General features: G+C 40.0%; 1 protein-coding gene across 7 annotated transcripts in view; it reads right to left on the bottom strand.

Annotated features, from left to right (window-relative positions):
• The window catches only part of CKAP5 (cytoskeleton associated protein 5), a 107,932-nt gene that overhangs the window by 76,301 nt on the left and 12,479 nt on the right, over positions 1–19,152 (bottom strand). For all 7 annotated transcript variants that reach the window (XM_056133266.1, XM_056133275.1, XM_056133297.1 and 4 more), the window contains exons 2-3: positions 2,376–2,465; positions 1,702–1,895 (exon numbers count right to left, since the gene is read on the bottom strand). In XM_056133266.1, coding sequence (XP_055989241.1) covers positions 1,702–1,895; positions 2,376–2,432 — 251 coding nt within the window. In that variant the 5' untranslated portion in view covers positions 2,433–2,465. The remainder of the gene's footprint in view (positions 1–1,701; positions 1,896–2,375; positions 2,466–19,152) is intronic.

Genomic DNA, 19,152 nt, shown 5'->3' with positions numbered 1-19,152 from the left:
AAAACTCCACAATGCTTATAAAACTCTCAAGTTAACAAGTGTCCTCATTGGTATAATCTTTCAAAGCAATATTTATTTGTTGTGAAAACTAAGTTTATTTCTTCATTTCTTTTGGGTTTTGGGACACACCTAGCCATGTACTCAGGGCTTACATTTTGCTCTGTGATCAGGATAATTCCTGGTGGACTCAGGGGACCATTTGTGGTGCCAGGGATTGAACCAGAATTGGCTGTGTGCAAGGCAAGTGCCCTACATGCTGATCTATTGATTTGGCCTCTCATTTTTTATTTTCCTTTTTTAAAGTGTCAGGGAATTGAACCCAGGGCTTTCCCCAAATGAGGCATGAGTGTAGCTACCACTGAGCCATATTCCCTGATCCTTTTCTAAAACGGAGAATGGAAGGTTCTTTTCAACAGGCCGACCTGGATTCGGTTCTTATGCCCCTTTCGGAGAGCCCGGCAAGCTACCGAGTGTATCTCGCCTGCACGGCAAAGCCTGGCAAGCTCCCAGTGACGTATGACACAGTAACAATAAGTCTCACGATGGAGACGTTACTGGGCCCACTCGAGCAAATCTATGAGCAACGGCAGGACAGTGCTACAGTTAGAAAAATCAAGTTTGGGACTGGAGAGGTAGTACAGCGGGTAGGGAGCTTGCCTTGCATGCAACCAATGCAGATTCAATCTCTGGTTTTTCATATGGTTCTCTGAGCCTGTTGGGAGTGATCCCTGAGAGCAGAGGAGCCAGGAGTGACCCCTGAGCACCACCTGGCGTGCTCTCATCACGTCCCCACCACCACTTTAAGAGGTATGGACAGATGGGTGCCCAAATGCCTCTACCATCTGTAACTGATGTTAACAGGCTGGGTATCAGAGGCTGTCTGATCAGCATTACTGGTAAGATAAAAACACCTAACTTGGAAAGGGGTTAGGTGAGGGAGAGGGAGGAGGGATAGGAAGGGGATAGCACTGTTATTCTAAGATTTTAAAGCTGAGAATCTTTTTAAAAAATTTTTGTAATGCCTAAATGTTTTCAGTGAAAACAGATGGTAATTCCTTTGCTGACAACCTCAGTTTCTTCTAGAAGTTTGTAAAGATCCTCCCTCTTAGTTGAGTAATCCCAGACAAGAGCTTCAGAAGGAAAACAAATTGCTCATCAAATTTTAAGTTAAAAAATAAGGATCTGATTTTTAATTTGTTCTTTACAGAATACATATTTTGTTCTAAACATATTAAAAGTCTAAATATATTAGTCCCTCTTGGAGAGCCTGGCAAGCTACCGAGAGTATCCCACCTGCACGGCAGAGCCTGGTAAGCTCCCCATGGCATATTCGACATGCCTAAAACAGTAACAATAACGGGTTTCATTCCCTCTGCCCATGAAAGAGGCTCCAATATGGCACCGTTGGGAAGGATGAGTAAGGAGAGGCTGCTAAAGTCTCAGGGCTGGGACGAATGGAGACGTTACTGGCGCCCACTTGAGCAACTCGATGAACAATGGGATGACAGTGATACAGTGAAATATATTAGATTTCTTAGAACAGAACAGTAAATGGTAATTAAGAATCAAGCAGCTATGAAAATAAAAATCTCTTCTAAAAGTGTTAGAACTAGGAACAATGAATTACAAATATACATATTCTATATAGCACAAGAGCTGTATGTTTGTTTTTTTAAACTAGAATAACTGGAAACTACTTACTTTCCTGCGACATGAGCATTTTCAACATAAACAAGTGCAGCTTCTAATCCTTTCAGTTGAACCACTGCATTGGAATCTGTCACAAATTTTTTTATTAATCCTAAATATTTGGACCATTCTGGACTCTTTTCATCCTTTATTTTCTGGAAGATCTTCAGGGCTTCTTCATAACCACTTAATCTTGCTTTCCATAGCTAAATGAAAAGTATTTTGAAATAAAACAAAATTTAATGATATTATCATCTATTGTTAATTGAGAGTTGTGTATGTGTGGGAGGGTGTTTAAATAACTAACTTATACCAGGTAAACAAAGGAGCCCATGATCAATAACAAAAAGAGGACTCCTAAGTAATTCCAATACCTTAAATGAGAAAAGGTAGTTAACTTACTTCCCTTAAAAGTGTTTCATATTTATATTTTTTCCAAGGTCTTACAGAATTTCCAACAGACCACTATAAATGTCTCACTTTGTTTCCAAGTAGCAGTTACTATTTTTTTTTGCAAAATGATTTTGAATGTAACAATTCAAACCTAAGAAAATCATCCTGGTGAAAGTCTCCCAAATACCTTGTGTTTCAGTATTAATGTGTGATCATTAGGCAACTTTATAACTATACAATATTCCTGTTGTCAAAACAAGCCAATACTGAAATCTGCATTCTAAAAATCTTACCTTGTGTTCACATTTTTGATCAACCGGCAGTTTCAACCACTCGCTGTCATCTCCCATTGTGCTTCCAGTTTCTCTCTGGGATTAAGAGTACTTCCTAGTTAGATAAAAATCAAGAACCATTAAGTCCAGCAGTCTAGAACTCTCAAAACAAAATTACTTTTTTGAGATCATTACTGTTACCATGCATGCAACAACAAATGTTGCCTGTTTATTCCTTGGTTATCACACACACAATTTTTTAAAAACAATGTTGATGCATCTTCTCAACTACGATTTTTTTTTTTTTTTTTTTTTGCTTTTCAGGTCATACCTGGCAATGCTCAGGGGTTACTCTTTTTTTCCCCCCTTTTTGGGTCACACCTGGCAATACACAGGGTTTACTCCTGGCTTTGCACTCAGGAGTTACTCCTGGCCGTGCTCAGGGGACCATATGGGATGCTGGGAAGAGAACCCGGGTCGGCCGTGTGCAAGGCAAACGCCCTACCTGCTGTGCTATCTCTCCAGCCCTCAGGGGTTACTCTTGGCTTAGCACTCAGGAATCACTCCTGGCAGTGCTCAGGGGACCATATGGGATGCTGGGAATTGAACTCGGGTCGGCCGGGTGCGAGGCAAACGCCCTACCTGATGTACTATCACTCTAGCCCCCTCAAATATGAAATTTTTAAGTATATGACAAAATGAGATAAAAGCTGAGGAGCTGAACAACTGAGTTTTGTGAAAGGCAAAAAAAAATTCCAACTCAACTGTAACCTAAAATTCTTTATAGAAAATAACCAGTATAAGGGCTGAAGCAATGCCCTACAGCAGGTAGGGCATTTGCCTTGCCTGTGGCCGACCTGGGTTCAATCCCCAGCATCTCATATGGTTCCTTGAGCAATGCCAGGAGTGATGCCTAAATGAAGATTAAGTAGTAACCTTTGAACACCTCTGGGGATGGCCCCAAAATAAAACCAACAAAAATTATCAGTATATTAAAATCTTGATGCTAGCCAGCATTCTACCCAATTTCAACAATTAATGTTTAAATAAACAAGTAAGAAATAAATCACTGAATGAATTATTCCTTTATAAACTTAAACCAAATTGTGACCTAAAAACTGATTTTGAGAAATTGGGGGGAGGGAAATAGAGGGGGGAAGGGGAGCATGAGAGACAAAGGAGAGTCATGGGGGGAGAAAAGAGAAAAAAATAAGAGCTTTTCTGGAGAGTACAAATATCAGGTTAAGATGTGGACTAATCTCTAAGATAGAAAATCTGCCTAAACTTAAACCATTTTAGTTTTATTATTTATTGGTATGTGCTCAAAGATTACTCCTGGCTGTACTGGGGGGACATAAGGGGTGCTAGGGATTGAATCCAGGTTGCCCCATACAGTCCCTGACTATTATACTATCTTTCCAGTTCCAAACCATTTTTAGTGAGATTTATAGTCAACAACCCTTTGACAACTTACATCATTACTTAGATACATGTTACTTTTAAAATCAGAAAAAAATGGAGCTAGCTGCAGAAAATCTGAAAAATATAAAAAATACGTAATAAAACACTATTTCATCAAGAATTTGGGATTAAGAATAGACATAATGAACTATGATGTGTGTATCCATTTCAATCCTTTCAGAATTTAAAAAAATTCGCATAAAAGTATAAAAGTATAAATGAGAAAAGAGAGAACCTTTTGTAACTGTCTATATATGGCTACCATATTTCCCACATTTAAAAACATAATGTATAGCTGAATAGCACTCCATTATATGAATGCATCATACTTATGAATTCTAGAAATAAAAATTGTTTTCAACTTCTCAATACTATAAATGACAAAGATATCTTGCTATTTTTTGTGTTTTATTTTGTTTTAGGGCAGCATTTGGTGATGTTCAGGGGTTACTCCTGGCTCTGCACTAAGGAATTACTTCTGGCGATGCTTTGTGGACCATATGGGATGCCAGAGATTGAACCTGGGTCAGCCAATGTACATGCCAAACACCCTATCTATTATACTATTACTCTTATCTTGCTAATCATCTTCTCCCCCATTTTAGGATTTTTAGTAACATTATTAATAGTCAAAACTCATAAAAGTGCAACTGAGTTATGACTCTCACTTTCCTGATTGGTCCCTTCCAATGAAAGCTCTTGTTCCATTCTTAGTCCTGATCTAAAAGAAACTAAGGACCAAAGAGACAGTACAGAGGGTAGGGCATTGCCTTGCACTGGCTGACCTAGCTTTGATCCCTGGCATGCCATATGGTCCTCTAAGCACTGCCAGGAGTTATCGCTACCTAAGTACAGAGCCAGGAGTAAGCCCTGAGCACCACTGGATGTGTAAAAAAAAAGGGGGGGGTTACAATCCTCAGTAAATACTTTCGTTCAATGAATATATACCTTGATAGTTTCTACTATGAATCAGGCACACTGTAAAAGTGCTTTTTAAGTGTATTTATTTACTCTGTACTAATAACTATGTGAAAGGTGTTCTATTTTATACACTACTCTCACAAAGGTTAAGTAATTTGCAACAAATAATAAAACTAAGAGGTATCACCAAAATTTTGATTTTTCCTTTTAACCTAGTTCCATCAAAATGTAGAAAATATCCCAGGGAAATTTAGAGAATCAGAGATTAAATAGTGAAAGTTTATTGGAGTTTTAATTAAGATTTCTCTACAAAACCCTCATCTCTAACACCCAGTTTAAAAAAAAAAAGCCTGCTCTCAAGACATATATACAGGCATATATATATCCAAAAGAACTAAAAACAGGTACTGTGCAAAGTGCATAGATATGTTATATGTGTATGTGTGCATGTTTTAGTGTTAACAGCAGCATTATCAAAAGTAGTTAAAAAAAACTGGCTGAAATTCTATAAATAGATAAACTGTTACCCCTAAATCCTTCCAATGAAAATTCATGCAGTGAAATATAATTCATTATTAAAAAGAAATTAAACACTATAAAGTATTTACTTTATAGTATTTTTTTTTTTACTTCTGTAACACATCATTAAAACAACCTGATTAAAATGAATGACAGTATGGCAGGTGGGGTGTTTGCCTTGCATGTGGCTGATCTCCACATGTGCTGGATTTGATCCCCAGCATCCCATATGTTTCCTCCGAGCACTGTCAGGAGTAATTCCTAAGAGCCAGGAGTAACCCCTGAGCATCACCAGGTGTAACTCAAAAGACAAACAACAAATAAAGTGGGAAAAGGATGTTCTGAATAGATATACACAAAGAAGACATATACATGACCAATAAGCACACATACATCCTCAAATTATTAAACATTAGGAAATAAAAACTACAGTAAGATACTACCTCTTACTCACTAGGATGGCTACGAACATAAAATAAAACAAACCGAAAATAAGGACATAACCTTGCATATATAGTTAGTAGGAATATAAAGTGACATTACTGTGGAAGACAGCAATTCCTCCAAAAATTTTTAAACAGAATTATAGTTATTTAAGGCAAATAAATAACTGAAAGGGGGTCTTGAGGAGATATTTGTGCACCATCTTCACAGCAGCAGTATTCAGTCTAAATAGACAGATAAATGGATAAGCAAAGCATGGCACACACAAAATGAAGTTATTATTCAACTTTGAAATTCTGACAGCTATAATCTGGATCAACTTTGAGGACATTATGCTAAGTGAAATAAATCAGTCACAAAATGACAAAAACAGACTGGTGAGAGAGCCAATAGGCTGGAGCACATGCTCTGCATGTGAGAGGAGAAAGGGAGTTACCATGAACAAACAGAATCAATAAACTACATGACTAAACATGTGAGTAGAAGAGTCTAGGAGGAGGCTCTAGTCTCAGTGACTGGGCGAATTACCAAAAAAGTATGTCAAAGTAGTTCTGGGTTATTCTTGCTTTTAAGGAGTAGAGGCAAGATGAGAAAGATGATGAGTTTGGTTTTAGATTTGAGAAATATGATCTTCAATAAGTTAGAAACAGGCTGGAGATAGAGCACAGTGGGTAGGGCGCTTGCCTTGTATGCGGTAAACCCTGGTTCAATCCTCAGCATCCCATATGGTTCCTGAGCATTGTCAGGAGTCATTCCTGAGTGCAAAGCCAGGAATAACCCCTGAGCATCACTGGGTGGGGCCCATAAACTAAAAACAACAGCAACAAAGCTAGAAACATGACACCAGGGATGAACTTTCTGTTTATAAGTATATAAACAGAAAAACTATAAAGAATGTTTTGAAGATATGAGTGGATAAAATTGCCAAATATTAATAAAATTAATTTGAAATATATACTTGCTGAGGTTTCCTCAATCTAGCCATGCTACAAATATTCAGAAGTTTCTAGTCAAGGCTTTGAAGATTTTATTCTAGCTTAAAACAGAGGCAAAGGGTCTGGCGGGGAGTGGAGGGAGGGAAACTGGGAACGTTGGTGGTGGAAAATCTACTCTAGTGGAGGGATGGGTGTTGGAATACCGTCTGATTGAAACCCAAATATGACAGCTTTTAACTGTATATCTCATGATGATTCAATAAAAAATAAAATGAAAACAATATAACAGAGGCAAGGGCAAGGAGACCAGCTTTCTTACACCACTGATAGTATCTCTTAAAAAGGTGTAGATGTAATTGATTATATCACACCAGAGATTTAAAAAATATAACTTTAAGGTAATATATAAAGGCAGAAGTTAGAATACATTTCTTTTCAGTTTGGCATTTAGTTGAAAAAACAAATTACCCACCAAGTAAATAGTCTGTACTATCAAAATATATGACGGCAGATATCTATGCATTTTCTTATTTATCAGACAACCAAAAGACACCAAGATAAGTCAAGAGGACAGTTCAGAGAGGAACCTGTATCCATGTCCCCTATTTCTCATTCCATCACTGCTCTACCCAAGGGTCCAGGTAGTATCCTTTTATCTCAAATTCCTATGCCATGACCATCTCTAAGAATTATGCAGCTACTAAACAGATCATTTTAGTTTTCCATTTGAAAAGAAGTAACTGCAATACAATTTTAGGTATAATTTCCAAGCTCTTGAACTATGAAAGGTTTTTGCCCTCACAACACAAGAAATCTAAATCTGACTTTACTATTCACTGACTCACTTTTGACTAGGGAAATGCTACTGTAGAAGCATATGATGAGTCTTGAGAAAGCATTTGAAAACTTTCTTTGAATGATGAAAGAGGTACTGACTAATTTAAAAAAAACCCACATTGATAAAGTAGGATATACACACATGCCCAGATACATTTACTCAACCATGTCTAAGAAGGACAACTGAAGAAGCTTAATTAAAGAATTTAAAGAATTAAAAGACAACTGGATTATGAAATTGTCACAGAAAACTTAAGAATTTTATTATTTGGTTAAGCCAGACAAATCTTTTCTCTAAGCAGTCAGTAACAAAAGTCTTTCACTCTTAAAACACACACACACACACACACACACACACACACACACACACACCCCTCCTCCAGGAATTGGAGATGGTATAGTAGACAGGATGCTTGCCTTGCACTCAGCTGATCCTGGCACCCCATATGATCTGGAGCACCACTGGTGTGTGTGTGTGGGAGGGGTGGGGGGGAGGTGAGGGGAGAAGGGAGGTGGTAAAAACTAAAAACCAAAAAGAGCCTGCCTCTAGGCAAGTCACATTATTAAGGACAAATATAACCTTTAACTGGAATATTATTTTGCATTATTTGGTAGCCAGCAATCTGAACTGCTATCTCTAGCAGGTTAGCTCAACAAATTTGGGCCAACCCTAAGCCCTAGTCCTGGGATGGTGGCGTCTGATAAATTCCTTCAGGGAGAGTAGAAAGCTATTTCTTTAACTTCACCCTATTCATATCACAATGCAGGAAAGGTTAACTAGACTTTCCCTAGATGATTACTATCAATATGTGGGGGAGGGAGTAATAAACAGAAACGATCTTTGAGGAGAAAACTCTGGCCATAAATTAATTAGGTCAACTCTAAGAGAGTCTGCTCAATGGTACCATGGTTGCTGAAAACCTAATGCTTACTCATCTTGAAGCTACCCAGGTCTCCAAATCCCAGGCTAAAGTCCCAAGGCCCAGGGCACTAGATTCAGCTCCACCCATCAAGCACAACTGGGTTTTGCTCTGGTCAAAGAAATCCTCTCCTCACCCCAAGACGGAACTAGGCTGTGGCAAAAACCGGCTTGTGGGCACCGCTTAACCACTGCATATCCAAGGAGCACTCTGGGGCCGATGTCACCACCCAGAAGTGGGACAGATGCCCTAGGCTTTAGCTCACTGCAGCCGGCATTGTTTACGCTCTTCTACAGCCTGAGCCTCTGATAGGCCGGTAAAGTCCCTAGTACTGTCTACCACGACTTCCGGCATGGGCAAGGGATGCCTGACCCTCACCGTAGTTTGACACTTACGCTCCCAGGCAGGGAGAGGTCGGGGGCCCTAAGGTCCGAGGAGAATCAGCAGGAATACAGGGCAGGCGGCAGCGGCCGGGAAACGCCTCCTCCGGGGGCGGGGACCAAATCTCGCTGTCAGAGCGCCCGCCCCACAGCCCGCCCCACCTCCGCCCAGTATCCAGCACACACTGCCGGTTTAAAGGGGCCATTGCGTACCGGTGTCTGGGGACTACAGGATTCCAGGACGTTCCTTTGTAGCCCATGGTTTCAAAATAGGATGCAAATGAAGAACCATTAATTCCATCGTGGCTTAGGTAGACAACTTTTTGTGTGGCAACACAGACCCAGAAACAAAGGAGATGTCCAGTCCCTTCCAAAAAAATCCCAATACCTCCAGGCATGGGAAAAAAAATTGCTACATGAAATAGTCAAAGCATTTGGGTGAATATATAGATTCCATTATGTAAGGATGCTTATTCCATTATCTAGAGCTGTTTGTGTTCTTCAGATGGCAATTCTAAGACCAAGAAAAGAATTCTGGCAGACTGCATTGCTTCACCTGGCTCTTTTGCTGATTTCTTTCTCCCTCAACACGAGGAATTCCAGAAAATGATAGACGGAGTAGTAAAGTCATAGTGAAACAAAACAGCAACATTACTACTTCTTATGAGTAAAATACACCATTGAAAAATTGGCCAGGAATCCACCCCATTTCTCTGTGGGTAAAGAAATCTTGCAAATACAATTGTGATGTGATGTAAAGATTTATTTTTATGTGAAGTCTTGAGAAAAATAACCGAAACTGAATTCAAAGTTCAGAGAATTAAACAATGGTTTCTGGGCTCTTCAAAGATAATACTGAGTTTTAATTTTCTCTTCATAAGAAATTTGTCATCAATTTCAAAGGTTTGATTACCTTTTTTTTCTTTTTGGGTCACACCTGGTGATGCACAAGGGTTACTCCTGGCTCTGCACTCAGGAATTACCCCTGGCGGTGCTCAGGGGACCATATGGGATGCTGGGAATCGAACCCGGGTCGGCCATGTGCAAGGCAAGCACCCTACCCGCTGTGCTATTGCTCCAGCCTGGTTTGATTACATTTTATGTCCATATTTTCAAGAGAGAAATAAGTTTACTGAGCTGTACTCCTCCATCTAAGTGAGATAAGTATATTTTACTAATGTCTAAAACCATTATCAGACCAGTATGGGGAGCAATTTAGTGATGCTAAGAGCACTAACAAGGGTTACTGCAGCTTCTCTCCTGATCAGCAGGTTCAAAAAGAAATTCAGTCAATTCATGCAATTAAGACTACTCTTCTAGGGTACAGACCCAGGTTACCCTGTTCTGGATGATTTAAAGAATTCTAGAAGCTAGAGATATACATAGTTTTTGCCTTGCACAGGATCTAGCCAGGTTTGATCACTGGTGAGGCTCCAGGGGCCCATATGGTCCCCTGATCACAGCCAGAAGCTCTGAGTTGTACTGGGTATAACCCCCAAACCAAAAATAAATTAAAAAATTTGAAGTGATGGCTGAAACTAAGAGACACTGATTCAGACTGAAGAATCCTTTTGAACCGCCAAGAAAAATCTCATTCTAAATTATTTAATGGAAAAATATTTTTAATTAATACTTTCCCTATCTTCTATCCCCATCAAGTTTATTACAGCTCTGAGGGTAATAGTGCAGATTAGCCTTCCCATTAGACTGAGCATCTCAAGGGTAAGGGTTGAATGCACCTAAATCATCTTTGTTTTTCACACTGTAATTTCACAGTTTTGTTTAATAGTGAATAAATACCACAAAGATTATGACCAACAGTTTCTTCAGCAGAGTCCAAGTTATGTCTATAAGTATCGTGCAGTGAGTATACATGTGTACTCACACAAATGGAAGATATCCAGTGCTGTGTTTATTAGTGATTTAAAAGTTAGAGAAAAAGATCCACTGGTTGTCCTGCTCAGTTTGACATCAGAGCTCAATTACTATTCTAGGGATTTCTAACATTTATCAGAAACATACATTCATTCTCACATATGATTTTTAGATGTCTTACCAAATATAGTCCAAAGACAGCCCATCTTGTCTTGCTTCCTTTTATAACAGCATGAAGAGACTAAACTGGACATGTACAACCATTATACTTTCACTACTTCATTCTTCAAATCACCAAGCAGTAGTACAATCTGAGTTCAAAATGTGTGGACAGGTGACAACTGCGTTCAGTGGCCAAAAACCATTCCCCTAACCAGTCAGACAGCAACAGACGAAAGAATTAGGGACAAAGGAAAAGAATTCCAGGCTGATTGGTAATCAGCGACCCCTTATTTCTTCTCTCCACTTCTTTCTTACAGGATAAAGGTAAAGGTAAAGGTAAAAGCCCTCCCGTTGATCGTCGATTTGCTCGAGCGGGCCCAGTAACGCCTCCATTGGAGACTTTGTTGTTACTGTGTCTGGCATATTGAATACTCTCGGTAGCTTGCCGGGCTCTCCGAGAGGGGCGGAGGAATCGAACTCGGGTCGGCCATGTTGGCCGCGTGTAAGGCGAACGCCCTACCCGCTGTGCTATCGCTCCAGCGGTAAAGGCCCTTCCATTGATCATCGATTTGCTCGAGTGGGCCCAGTAACGTCTCCATCGTGAGACTTGTTGTTACTGTGTCTGGCATATCGAATACTCTCGGTAGCTTGCCGGGCTCTCCGAGAGGGGCGGAGGAATCGAACTCGGGTCGGCCATGTTGGCCGCTTGTAAGGCGAACGCCCTACCCGCTGTGCTATAGAAATCTGGAAGGGTAGGGGTACACATAGGTGGGGCTGAACATTATCATAACAACAAACAAATGTAAAGTCCCTCCTTCAGGGGAAGCTCTTCTAGGAGATTAACTCAGAGACAAAATCTCATTGGGGGTTCAGCATTCTAGACTGCTAGGAGATCCGCTCAAGGGTGGGCTCAAGGGTGGGATTTCATCGAAAGGCATATTGCTTTCCCCTTTCCTTACTCAGTAATCCATTTAAACAATCAGATTGAATACTAATATTTCTAGTCATTTTGTATTAACACAGGAAGAGATATCTTAAACTTAATAAAGGGTGATTCTTCCTGGGGATATCTCACTATATATCCCAGACTACAGTCCGCAGGCGAGGTTAGTCTTTCTTAACCCCAGCAGGGTCCTTATTCAGTTACTTCCTTTTGGGTCATGACAGAGTTTGTTCCATGATTGTGCTCTTAACTTATTATATTTCTTATGGCACTTAGCTTGTCCCTTTTTGATGCCAGGGAGATTACAGCTTGCCCTGGGTCCATCCAATCCTTCACCGGGATCCTCCTTTTGGGAGTGTTAGGAAGTAAGGGCAACTGAGGCTTAAGTCAGGTAAATATGAGGGATTCCCAGGAACAAATATTATTCGGAATCAATTAACTCCCATATTACAAAAGGATTGCATCAACTCTCTTCCTGTGTCTATACAAAAAGGATATTGCTAAACCATTCAAAGGGCATAAAGGAAAGAGAATAGTAAGGATTATTAGTGCCTGATGGAAATGGGTGTGCCTCAGGAGCACTATGGTGGGAGTAACTCAATAAACCTTTCTGTGGTAGGAGCAAGGACAAATCAATGTTATCCAACAGTACTCTCCTTAATATGGCAAAGCAAAGACTGTTTAGAAGAGATTTACTAAATATTATTATATGCATTTAAGACAAAAATGAAGGGAAAATGAAAAGCAATAACAATCCCTGTTATTTGAGAGGTAGCATTTTTTGGTAAAGAAGACCAAATAACATTTCTTCATGGTAATGATTTTCTACAACAAATTCACCTCAAAAAAAAATTATATTGAATGCACTCATAACCAAAGAGACAAAGGGAAGTTTTAAGCATTAACTGGAATTCTTTATTAGATCATATTCAATGGAGGAAAGAAGCCAAGTGAGCAATTAAGAATATGTATTCTGGAATTAGAATGCTTGATTCAAATCCTGGTTTTACTACTTGTTAGCTACTTGGGCTTGGATAAATTCCTAACTCTCAAGGTTTCTGTTTTCTATTTGTAAAATGGGAAATATGATAGCAACTACCTCACTAGGTTAATAGAATGAAATGAGTTATGTTTACTATATTTGTAAAACACCTAGAACATTGTTTAGAATATAAAGTGCTATTTAATTAACCTCAGAAAATGTACAATTTTCAACAAATACTGCCTTTCTTATAATAGCCCTACATATTTTTATTTTTTGTAGGTAGCACAGATAAAACCCAGGTGAGACCTGGGTATGCTTTACCATTGAGTTACATCTCTGCTCCCTACCTCAGTCCTTTTATTTTTATGCTTTTTTCTTTTTTGGGTCATACCCAACAATGCTCAGGGGTTACTCCTGACTCTGCACTCAGGAATTACTCCTAGCGGTGCTTGGGGGACCATATAGGATGCCGGGATTAAACCCAGGTCAGCTGTGCAAGGCAAAAGTCCTATTCCCTGTACTATCGGTCCAGCCCCAGTCCTTTTATTTTCTGTTTTTTGAAACACACCTGGGGATGCTCAGATGCTCTTGGGAACTGCACTCAGGAATTACTCCTGGAAATGCTCGGGGGACCATGTGGGATGCTGGGTATCAAATCCTGGTTTGCAGGGTGTAAGACGAATGCCCCTATATTAGTCCTTTTAAAACTAAAAAGTGGGGCTGGAGCGATAGCACAGCAGGTAGGGCATTTGCCTTGCATGCAGCTGACCCAGGTTGGATTCCCAGCATCCTACATGGTCCCCTGAGCACCGCCAGGAGTAACTCCTGAGTGCATAGCCCGGTATGACACAAAAAACAAAACAAAACAAAAACCAAACAAAAAAACCTAAAAAGCAGGGCAAGAAAGAAGCTGAAAGAATGAGCAAATGCTTTGCATATGAAAGGCATAGATATGATCTGCAGCAACTCATTATTCCCAAAGCTTGGAGCTGTGAATAGTCCCAAGCATTGCCAGGCATGGCCCCAATAATAAAATAAAGTTAAGAAGCAAATGCACCGCCCCCTTCTACCAGCTATGCTAGCTCCTCCTGTAACCAGCTCCCTGTTCACAGTAGATAGAAACACTATTAACAGAGGAGAGAGAGAGAATGAGAGAGAGAGAATGCGCGCAGATTCTCAGTCTAAGAGCTTTTAAATCAGATTTACTGAGGTATAACAGTGCACTGCACTGTAGCACTGTCCTCCCATTGTTCATCGATTTGCTTGAGTGGGCACCAGTAATGTCTCCATTGTGAGACCTGTTGTTACTGTTTTTGGCATATCGAATATGCCACGGGGAGCTTGCCAGGCTCTCCTGTGCGGGCGGGATACTCTTGGTAGCTTGCTGGGCTCTCCGAGAGGGACAAAGGAATGGAACCATGGAACCCAGGTCGACCACATGCAAGGCAAACGCCTTACCTGCTCTGCTATCGCTCCAATCCAGTATAACTTACATTCGTTAAAATTCATTCCTTTTGATACATAGCCCTATCTGACAAACACATTCATGCACCCACTGTCACAATCAAAAACATCTAAGATGTAGGTCTGATAGTACAGTAGGTAGAGTGTTTGCCTTGCAAGCAATTAATCAGGTTTGATCCCTGGTATCCAGTGTGGCCTCCCAAGCACGTCAGTGAGTGATCCCTGAGCCCAGAGCCAGGTGTAGTCTCCAAACAAACATACAAACCAAAATTAATAACAACAACAAAATACATCTCCACTAGACAAAAAAAAATTTCCTTTTGCCCTTTGATAATCAACTACTTCTCTCCCACAGGGCAACCACTTGATCTATATACTTTTTCTAGTTTTACCTTTCCACAGTGTCATATAAAAAGAATGACAGTGTGTTGGTTTCTGAGTTATTTTTTTCATAGTATAATACAATTTAGATACTTTATATAGTCAGTTCATATCAATATTCTGTTCAATTTTATTGCTGAGTAGTATCCCATTTCTGTCTTAATACAGTTTTTTCATCAATATATTGTTGAAGGATATGTGGGTTGTTTAAGTTTTTAGCAGTTACAGGAGCTGAGGAGCGAGAATATAGAAAGCACTTGCCTTGCATGTGGCTAACCCCAGTTGGATCCCCGGGATTGCATATGGTCCTCTGAGCATCATCAGGAATGATCCCAGAACACAGCTAGGAGTAAGGCAATTTCCACACAATTTTTTTTCTTTTGGGGTCACACCCAGAGATACACAGGGGTTACTCCTGGCTCTGCACTCAGGAATTACTCTAGGCAGTGCTTGGGGATCATAAGAGTTGCAGGGAATCGATGCCAGGTTGGCCGTGTGCAAGGCAAAAATCCTATCCACTGTGCTATTGCTCCAGCCCCGCCCACACAAAATTTTTAAGCACTTAGGGAAAAAGCTATCGCTACAGGTGTTTGTATAAATATAAACTTCATTACTCCAGGAAAACACCCAGGAGTAGGAATGCTAGGTGGTATATGTTTAATTTTATAAATAACTGTCAACCTGTTTTCCAAAGTGGCAGTATCAATGATTTTGCACATCTCCTCCACCACAAATGGAATGCAAACTGAAGTGTAACTGTATTACTGAGCACTTATTTCCAGTTTAGATCTGTATTTTTATTCCTGTGAATTAAAGAGTGTTCTGGAGATGGCTCAAAGGACAGACACATGCCTTGCATATGCATGAAGCCCCATATTCAATCCCTGGCGCTGCATGCCCCCTCCCCTCTGGGCATAGCAGTAGTGGCTGCCTGGTATGGCTGGGATGACTCTGGTGGCTTCCAACATTGCTAGCTCTAAGCAGTATTTCATCATCAGAGCTCTAAACAGTCAGGCCAGCACTACGGAAGTGGTCCCCAGGGCACTGTCCAGCACTGCCATAGAGAGCTCTATTAAAAAAAAAAACAGTTCTGGGCTAGGTAGGGAGGATGGCTGAAAGGGCTGCATCTGTGTTTTGTATGCCAGGGGCTAGACTTGATTCCCAGCACTGGCAGGTCCCCTGGGTACCACCAGGAGCAATATCTAAGCACCTAGCTGGGTGTAGTCACCAAGCACTGATGAGTGTGGCCCCAAAACAAGTATACATGGAAAAAACCCTACCAGTTCTTTCTTCGATTTAGTATTAATGGTCCATAATGTACTCTAGTTTAAAAAGTCACTGATCATTATGAATCTTTTTTTTGCTTTTGCTTTTTGGGTCACACCTGGTGACGCACAGGAGATACTCTGCTCTGCACTTAGGAATTATTCCTGGCGGTGCTCAGGGGACCATATGGGATGCTGGGAATTGAACCCGGGTCAGCTGCGTGCAAGGCAAATGCCCTACCTGCTGTGCTATTGCTCCAGCCCTTCATTATGAATATTAGATGCTAGTTTTTCTACCACTTTCAAAGGAAAGTATCAATGAAAATATCACTTCAAAATTCATTCATGGGATAATTAAACCTGGGTTATTTTGTCTCAATCAACAAACTGTAAGAATCAATACAAATTACTCTAGTAAGAACAAACCAAATCATGCATTACACATCCATCAGACTAGTATTATTTTTTACATAGGAAGTCATGTGAAAATATTTATCCAGGTTTGGAGGGACATAGTATGAGTTACATGAATGATCCCAGCTTGATTCTTAGCACCACAAGATGTAAGCATGCCAGTATGCAGACCTCGAAGCCCCCCAGCACTGCCACAGTAGCCCTGGTAATCCCTGGTACTGCTAGGCTTTGAAGCACTGGAATTCTCGGTCTCTTGCACTGAACCACTGGCTTGGAAGTCAGTCAAGTATCACTGGGAGGAGGCTAGAGAGAAAGTACAATGGGGTAGGGTGGTGCCTTGTACCTGGCCAACTGGGTTTGATCCTTGATATCACCTATGGTCCCCAAGCCCTGCTGGGAGTAAACCTGAGCACTGTCAGGTATGGCCCATAAACCAAATAATCACGGGGAGCACCCCCACCTCCCCCACACACTGTACTTGTGAAATTTTAAAAAAATATTCAAATTATAACTCTTGATTAGGAAACAAAATCGCAGAGGAAAATACTAAGAAATTTATGAATTTTGTATCTAATACAACAAAAAACTGCTTTTTAAAGAGGACTCGGGGGTCGGAGACATGGTACAGTGGGCAGGTGTTTGCCTTGCATGCCACCAACCCAGGTTCAATCCCCGCTATCCATATGGTCCCCCAAGCACCGTGAGAAGTAATTCCTGAATGCAGAGTCAGGAGTACCCTGAGCACCACTAGATGTGACCCAAAAAGCAAAAAAAAAAAAAAAAAACCCAAACCCAAAAAACAAAAAACAAACAAACAAAAACACATAGAATTGAATACTTCAAGGGGATATATACTGTGATATGTAAATTATAATCGAAAAGTCTGCTGAGAGCAGAATGAACAAAGCTATGGGAAATTCACAGAATATTATACTAAAAATGCAGGTAAGAAAAGGTTAGAAAGTGGGCAGGGAAAACAATCCTAATTACAATCAAAGAGGACTGCAAGATCCATTGCAAGATCCATTTCTTAATCTAATGGTAAGAACATAAAGGGAGGCTGGAGACAGTACAACAGGTAGGGTGTTTGCCTTGCACATGGATGACTCAGATTTGATCCCCTGCACTCTATATGATGCCTCGAGCCCCACCAGATGTGGTCCAAAACAAAAACAAAACAAAAAGCCAACTGGCTACTTAAAATATATAAGTAACAAAATTATTATTTCTAATATAATGGGCCATATATTTAAAGATGGGGGGAAGCTCCACCATCAGCTAGATTATAATTCTACTATAATCTCCAAGCAGAAATGTAAAGCAAACTTTGTTTTTAATCTGAGAGGATAGAAATTTACACCCTCAAATCCCTGATCTGTCATGGACTGTGAAATCTCAATCATCTAATATTAAGGAGGCTTTAGCATCCCCATATATGAAATGAGAAGTTTATATTAAACACCTCTCCCATACTTAAAACTTAACAAAACTGTTCTATAACTAATTATATCTAATAAACAGCATACTTGCAATCCCAAATTTTTTAGTATTAAGATCTGCAGTTAATATTAAATGTTTTGGAAGTACGCCTACTTCAGTGACAAAAGTGTCACAGCCCCATTCTTATTGGTTCTGGGTGAAATTATCACAAAGGAATGATAGCTGCTTTATGTAGTTACAAAGGAAAATGTAGTAATTACTTAAAAACCAGTCTGCACAAAAATGAGCTCTTCCTTACCTGACAATGCTCAGGGGAACTATATAGAATGCCTGGGATTGAACCTGGGTCAGCCGCATGCAAGGCAAATGCCCTATCCACTATACTATCGCACCGGCACTCATTTTACTTTTTAAGGCATCAATTCCCCATTATCAGGTCAATAAGTAGTTATTCAGGGAAGAGTTATCTCATGAAACTGGAGCACACAATTTGCGTACAGGTTTGAGCCTGATCCCTAAAACTGCTAAGTACTCTAAGCAATAAGCCAGAAATAGACCAAAACTAAAACCCAACAAAAATGTTAGGGTAGGGTAGGGAGTCATAAAGGCCTCTCAAAATGCCAAGTTTTAATAATCAGTTTCTTATACCTGACAAGGAAAAAACTGTGATAAGAGGTAAAAACACTGATTAAGAAGTCAGAAATAAGAATTGACTTTCCTTTTCTATAACAGAATCAAGATGAGAATTTCCAGAACATCTACTCCTATTTAGCACAATTTGTGGTACCAAGAACAAGTGTAGTATCACCTTCAAAGCAGGCCTTCCTAAGGCCTGTCTGTACTCAGGATGCTCTACATCTATCAACTATTACTGGAAACAGATTTAAAAGTGGTGCATTAAAAGTCCAGGACCAGATGCCTTCAATGAGAAACTCTAACAAACACCTAAATAATTAACACCAATCCTCCCGAAACTCTTCCAAAAAAAAAAAAAAGAGAGAATACGTCCAAGTTTATTATATGAAGCCAATGTTATCCTGATAATAAGGCCAAAGACACTACAAGATGAATACTGCTGATAAATATTGATGCAAAAATCCTCAACAAAACATTAGCAAACTGAATTCAACAACATTTATTAATATGATGATACACCACAACCATGGGAGATTTATTCCTTGGAATGTGAAGGTGGTTCAACTATACCAAAATCAACATAGCACACCATAATATTGTCTCTCATTAACAGAAAGGTCAAAAGCCACATGATCATCGCAACTGATGCAGAAAAAGCATTTGGCAAGTTTAAATACCCTCCTATGACGAAAACACTAAAAAGGGGCCAGAGAGTTTAGTCAAGGCACCACATATGGTCCCTGATCCTGGTCAGGAGTGATCCTTGAGCACAGGATAGATACAGATAGTTCAAAAAGTAACCAAACAAAAAAAGAC

This window comes from Sorex fumeus, unplaced genomic scaffold (genome assembly GCF_029834395.1).
Source record: "Sorex fumeus unplaced genomic scaffold, SorFum_2.1 ptg000007l, whole genome shotgun sequence".
Taxonomy (NCBI): Eukaryota; Metazoa; Chordata; class Mammalia; order Eulipotyphla; family Soricidae; genus Sorex; species Sorex fumeus.
The sequence above is the reverse complement of the archived record's forward strand: the minus strand, read 5'-3'. Positions and strand labels throughout refer to the sequence as shown.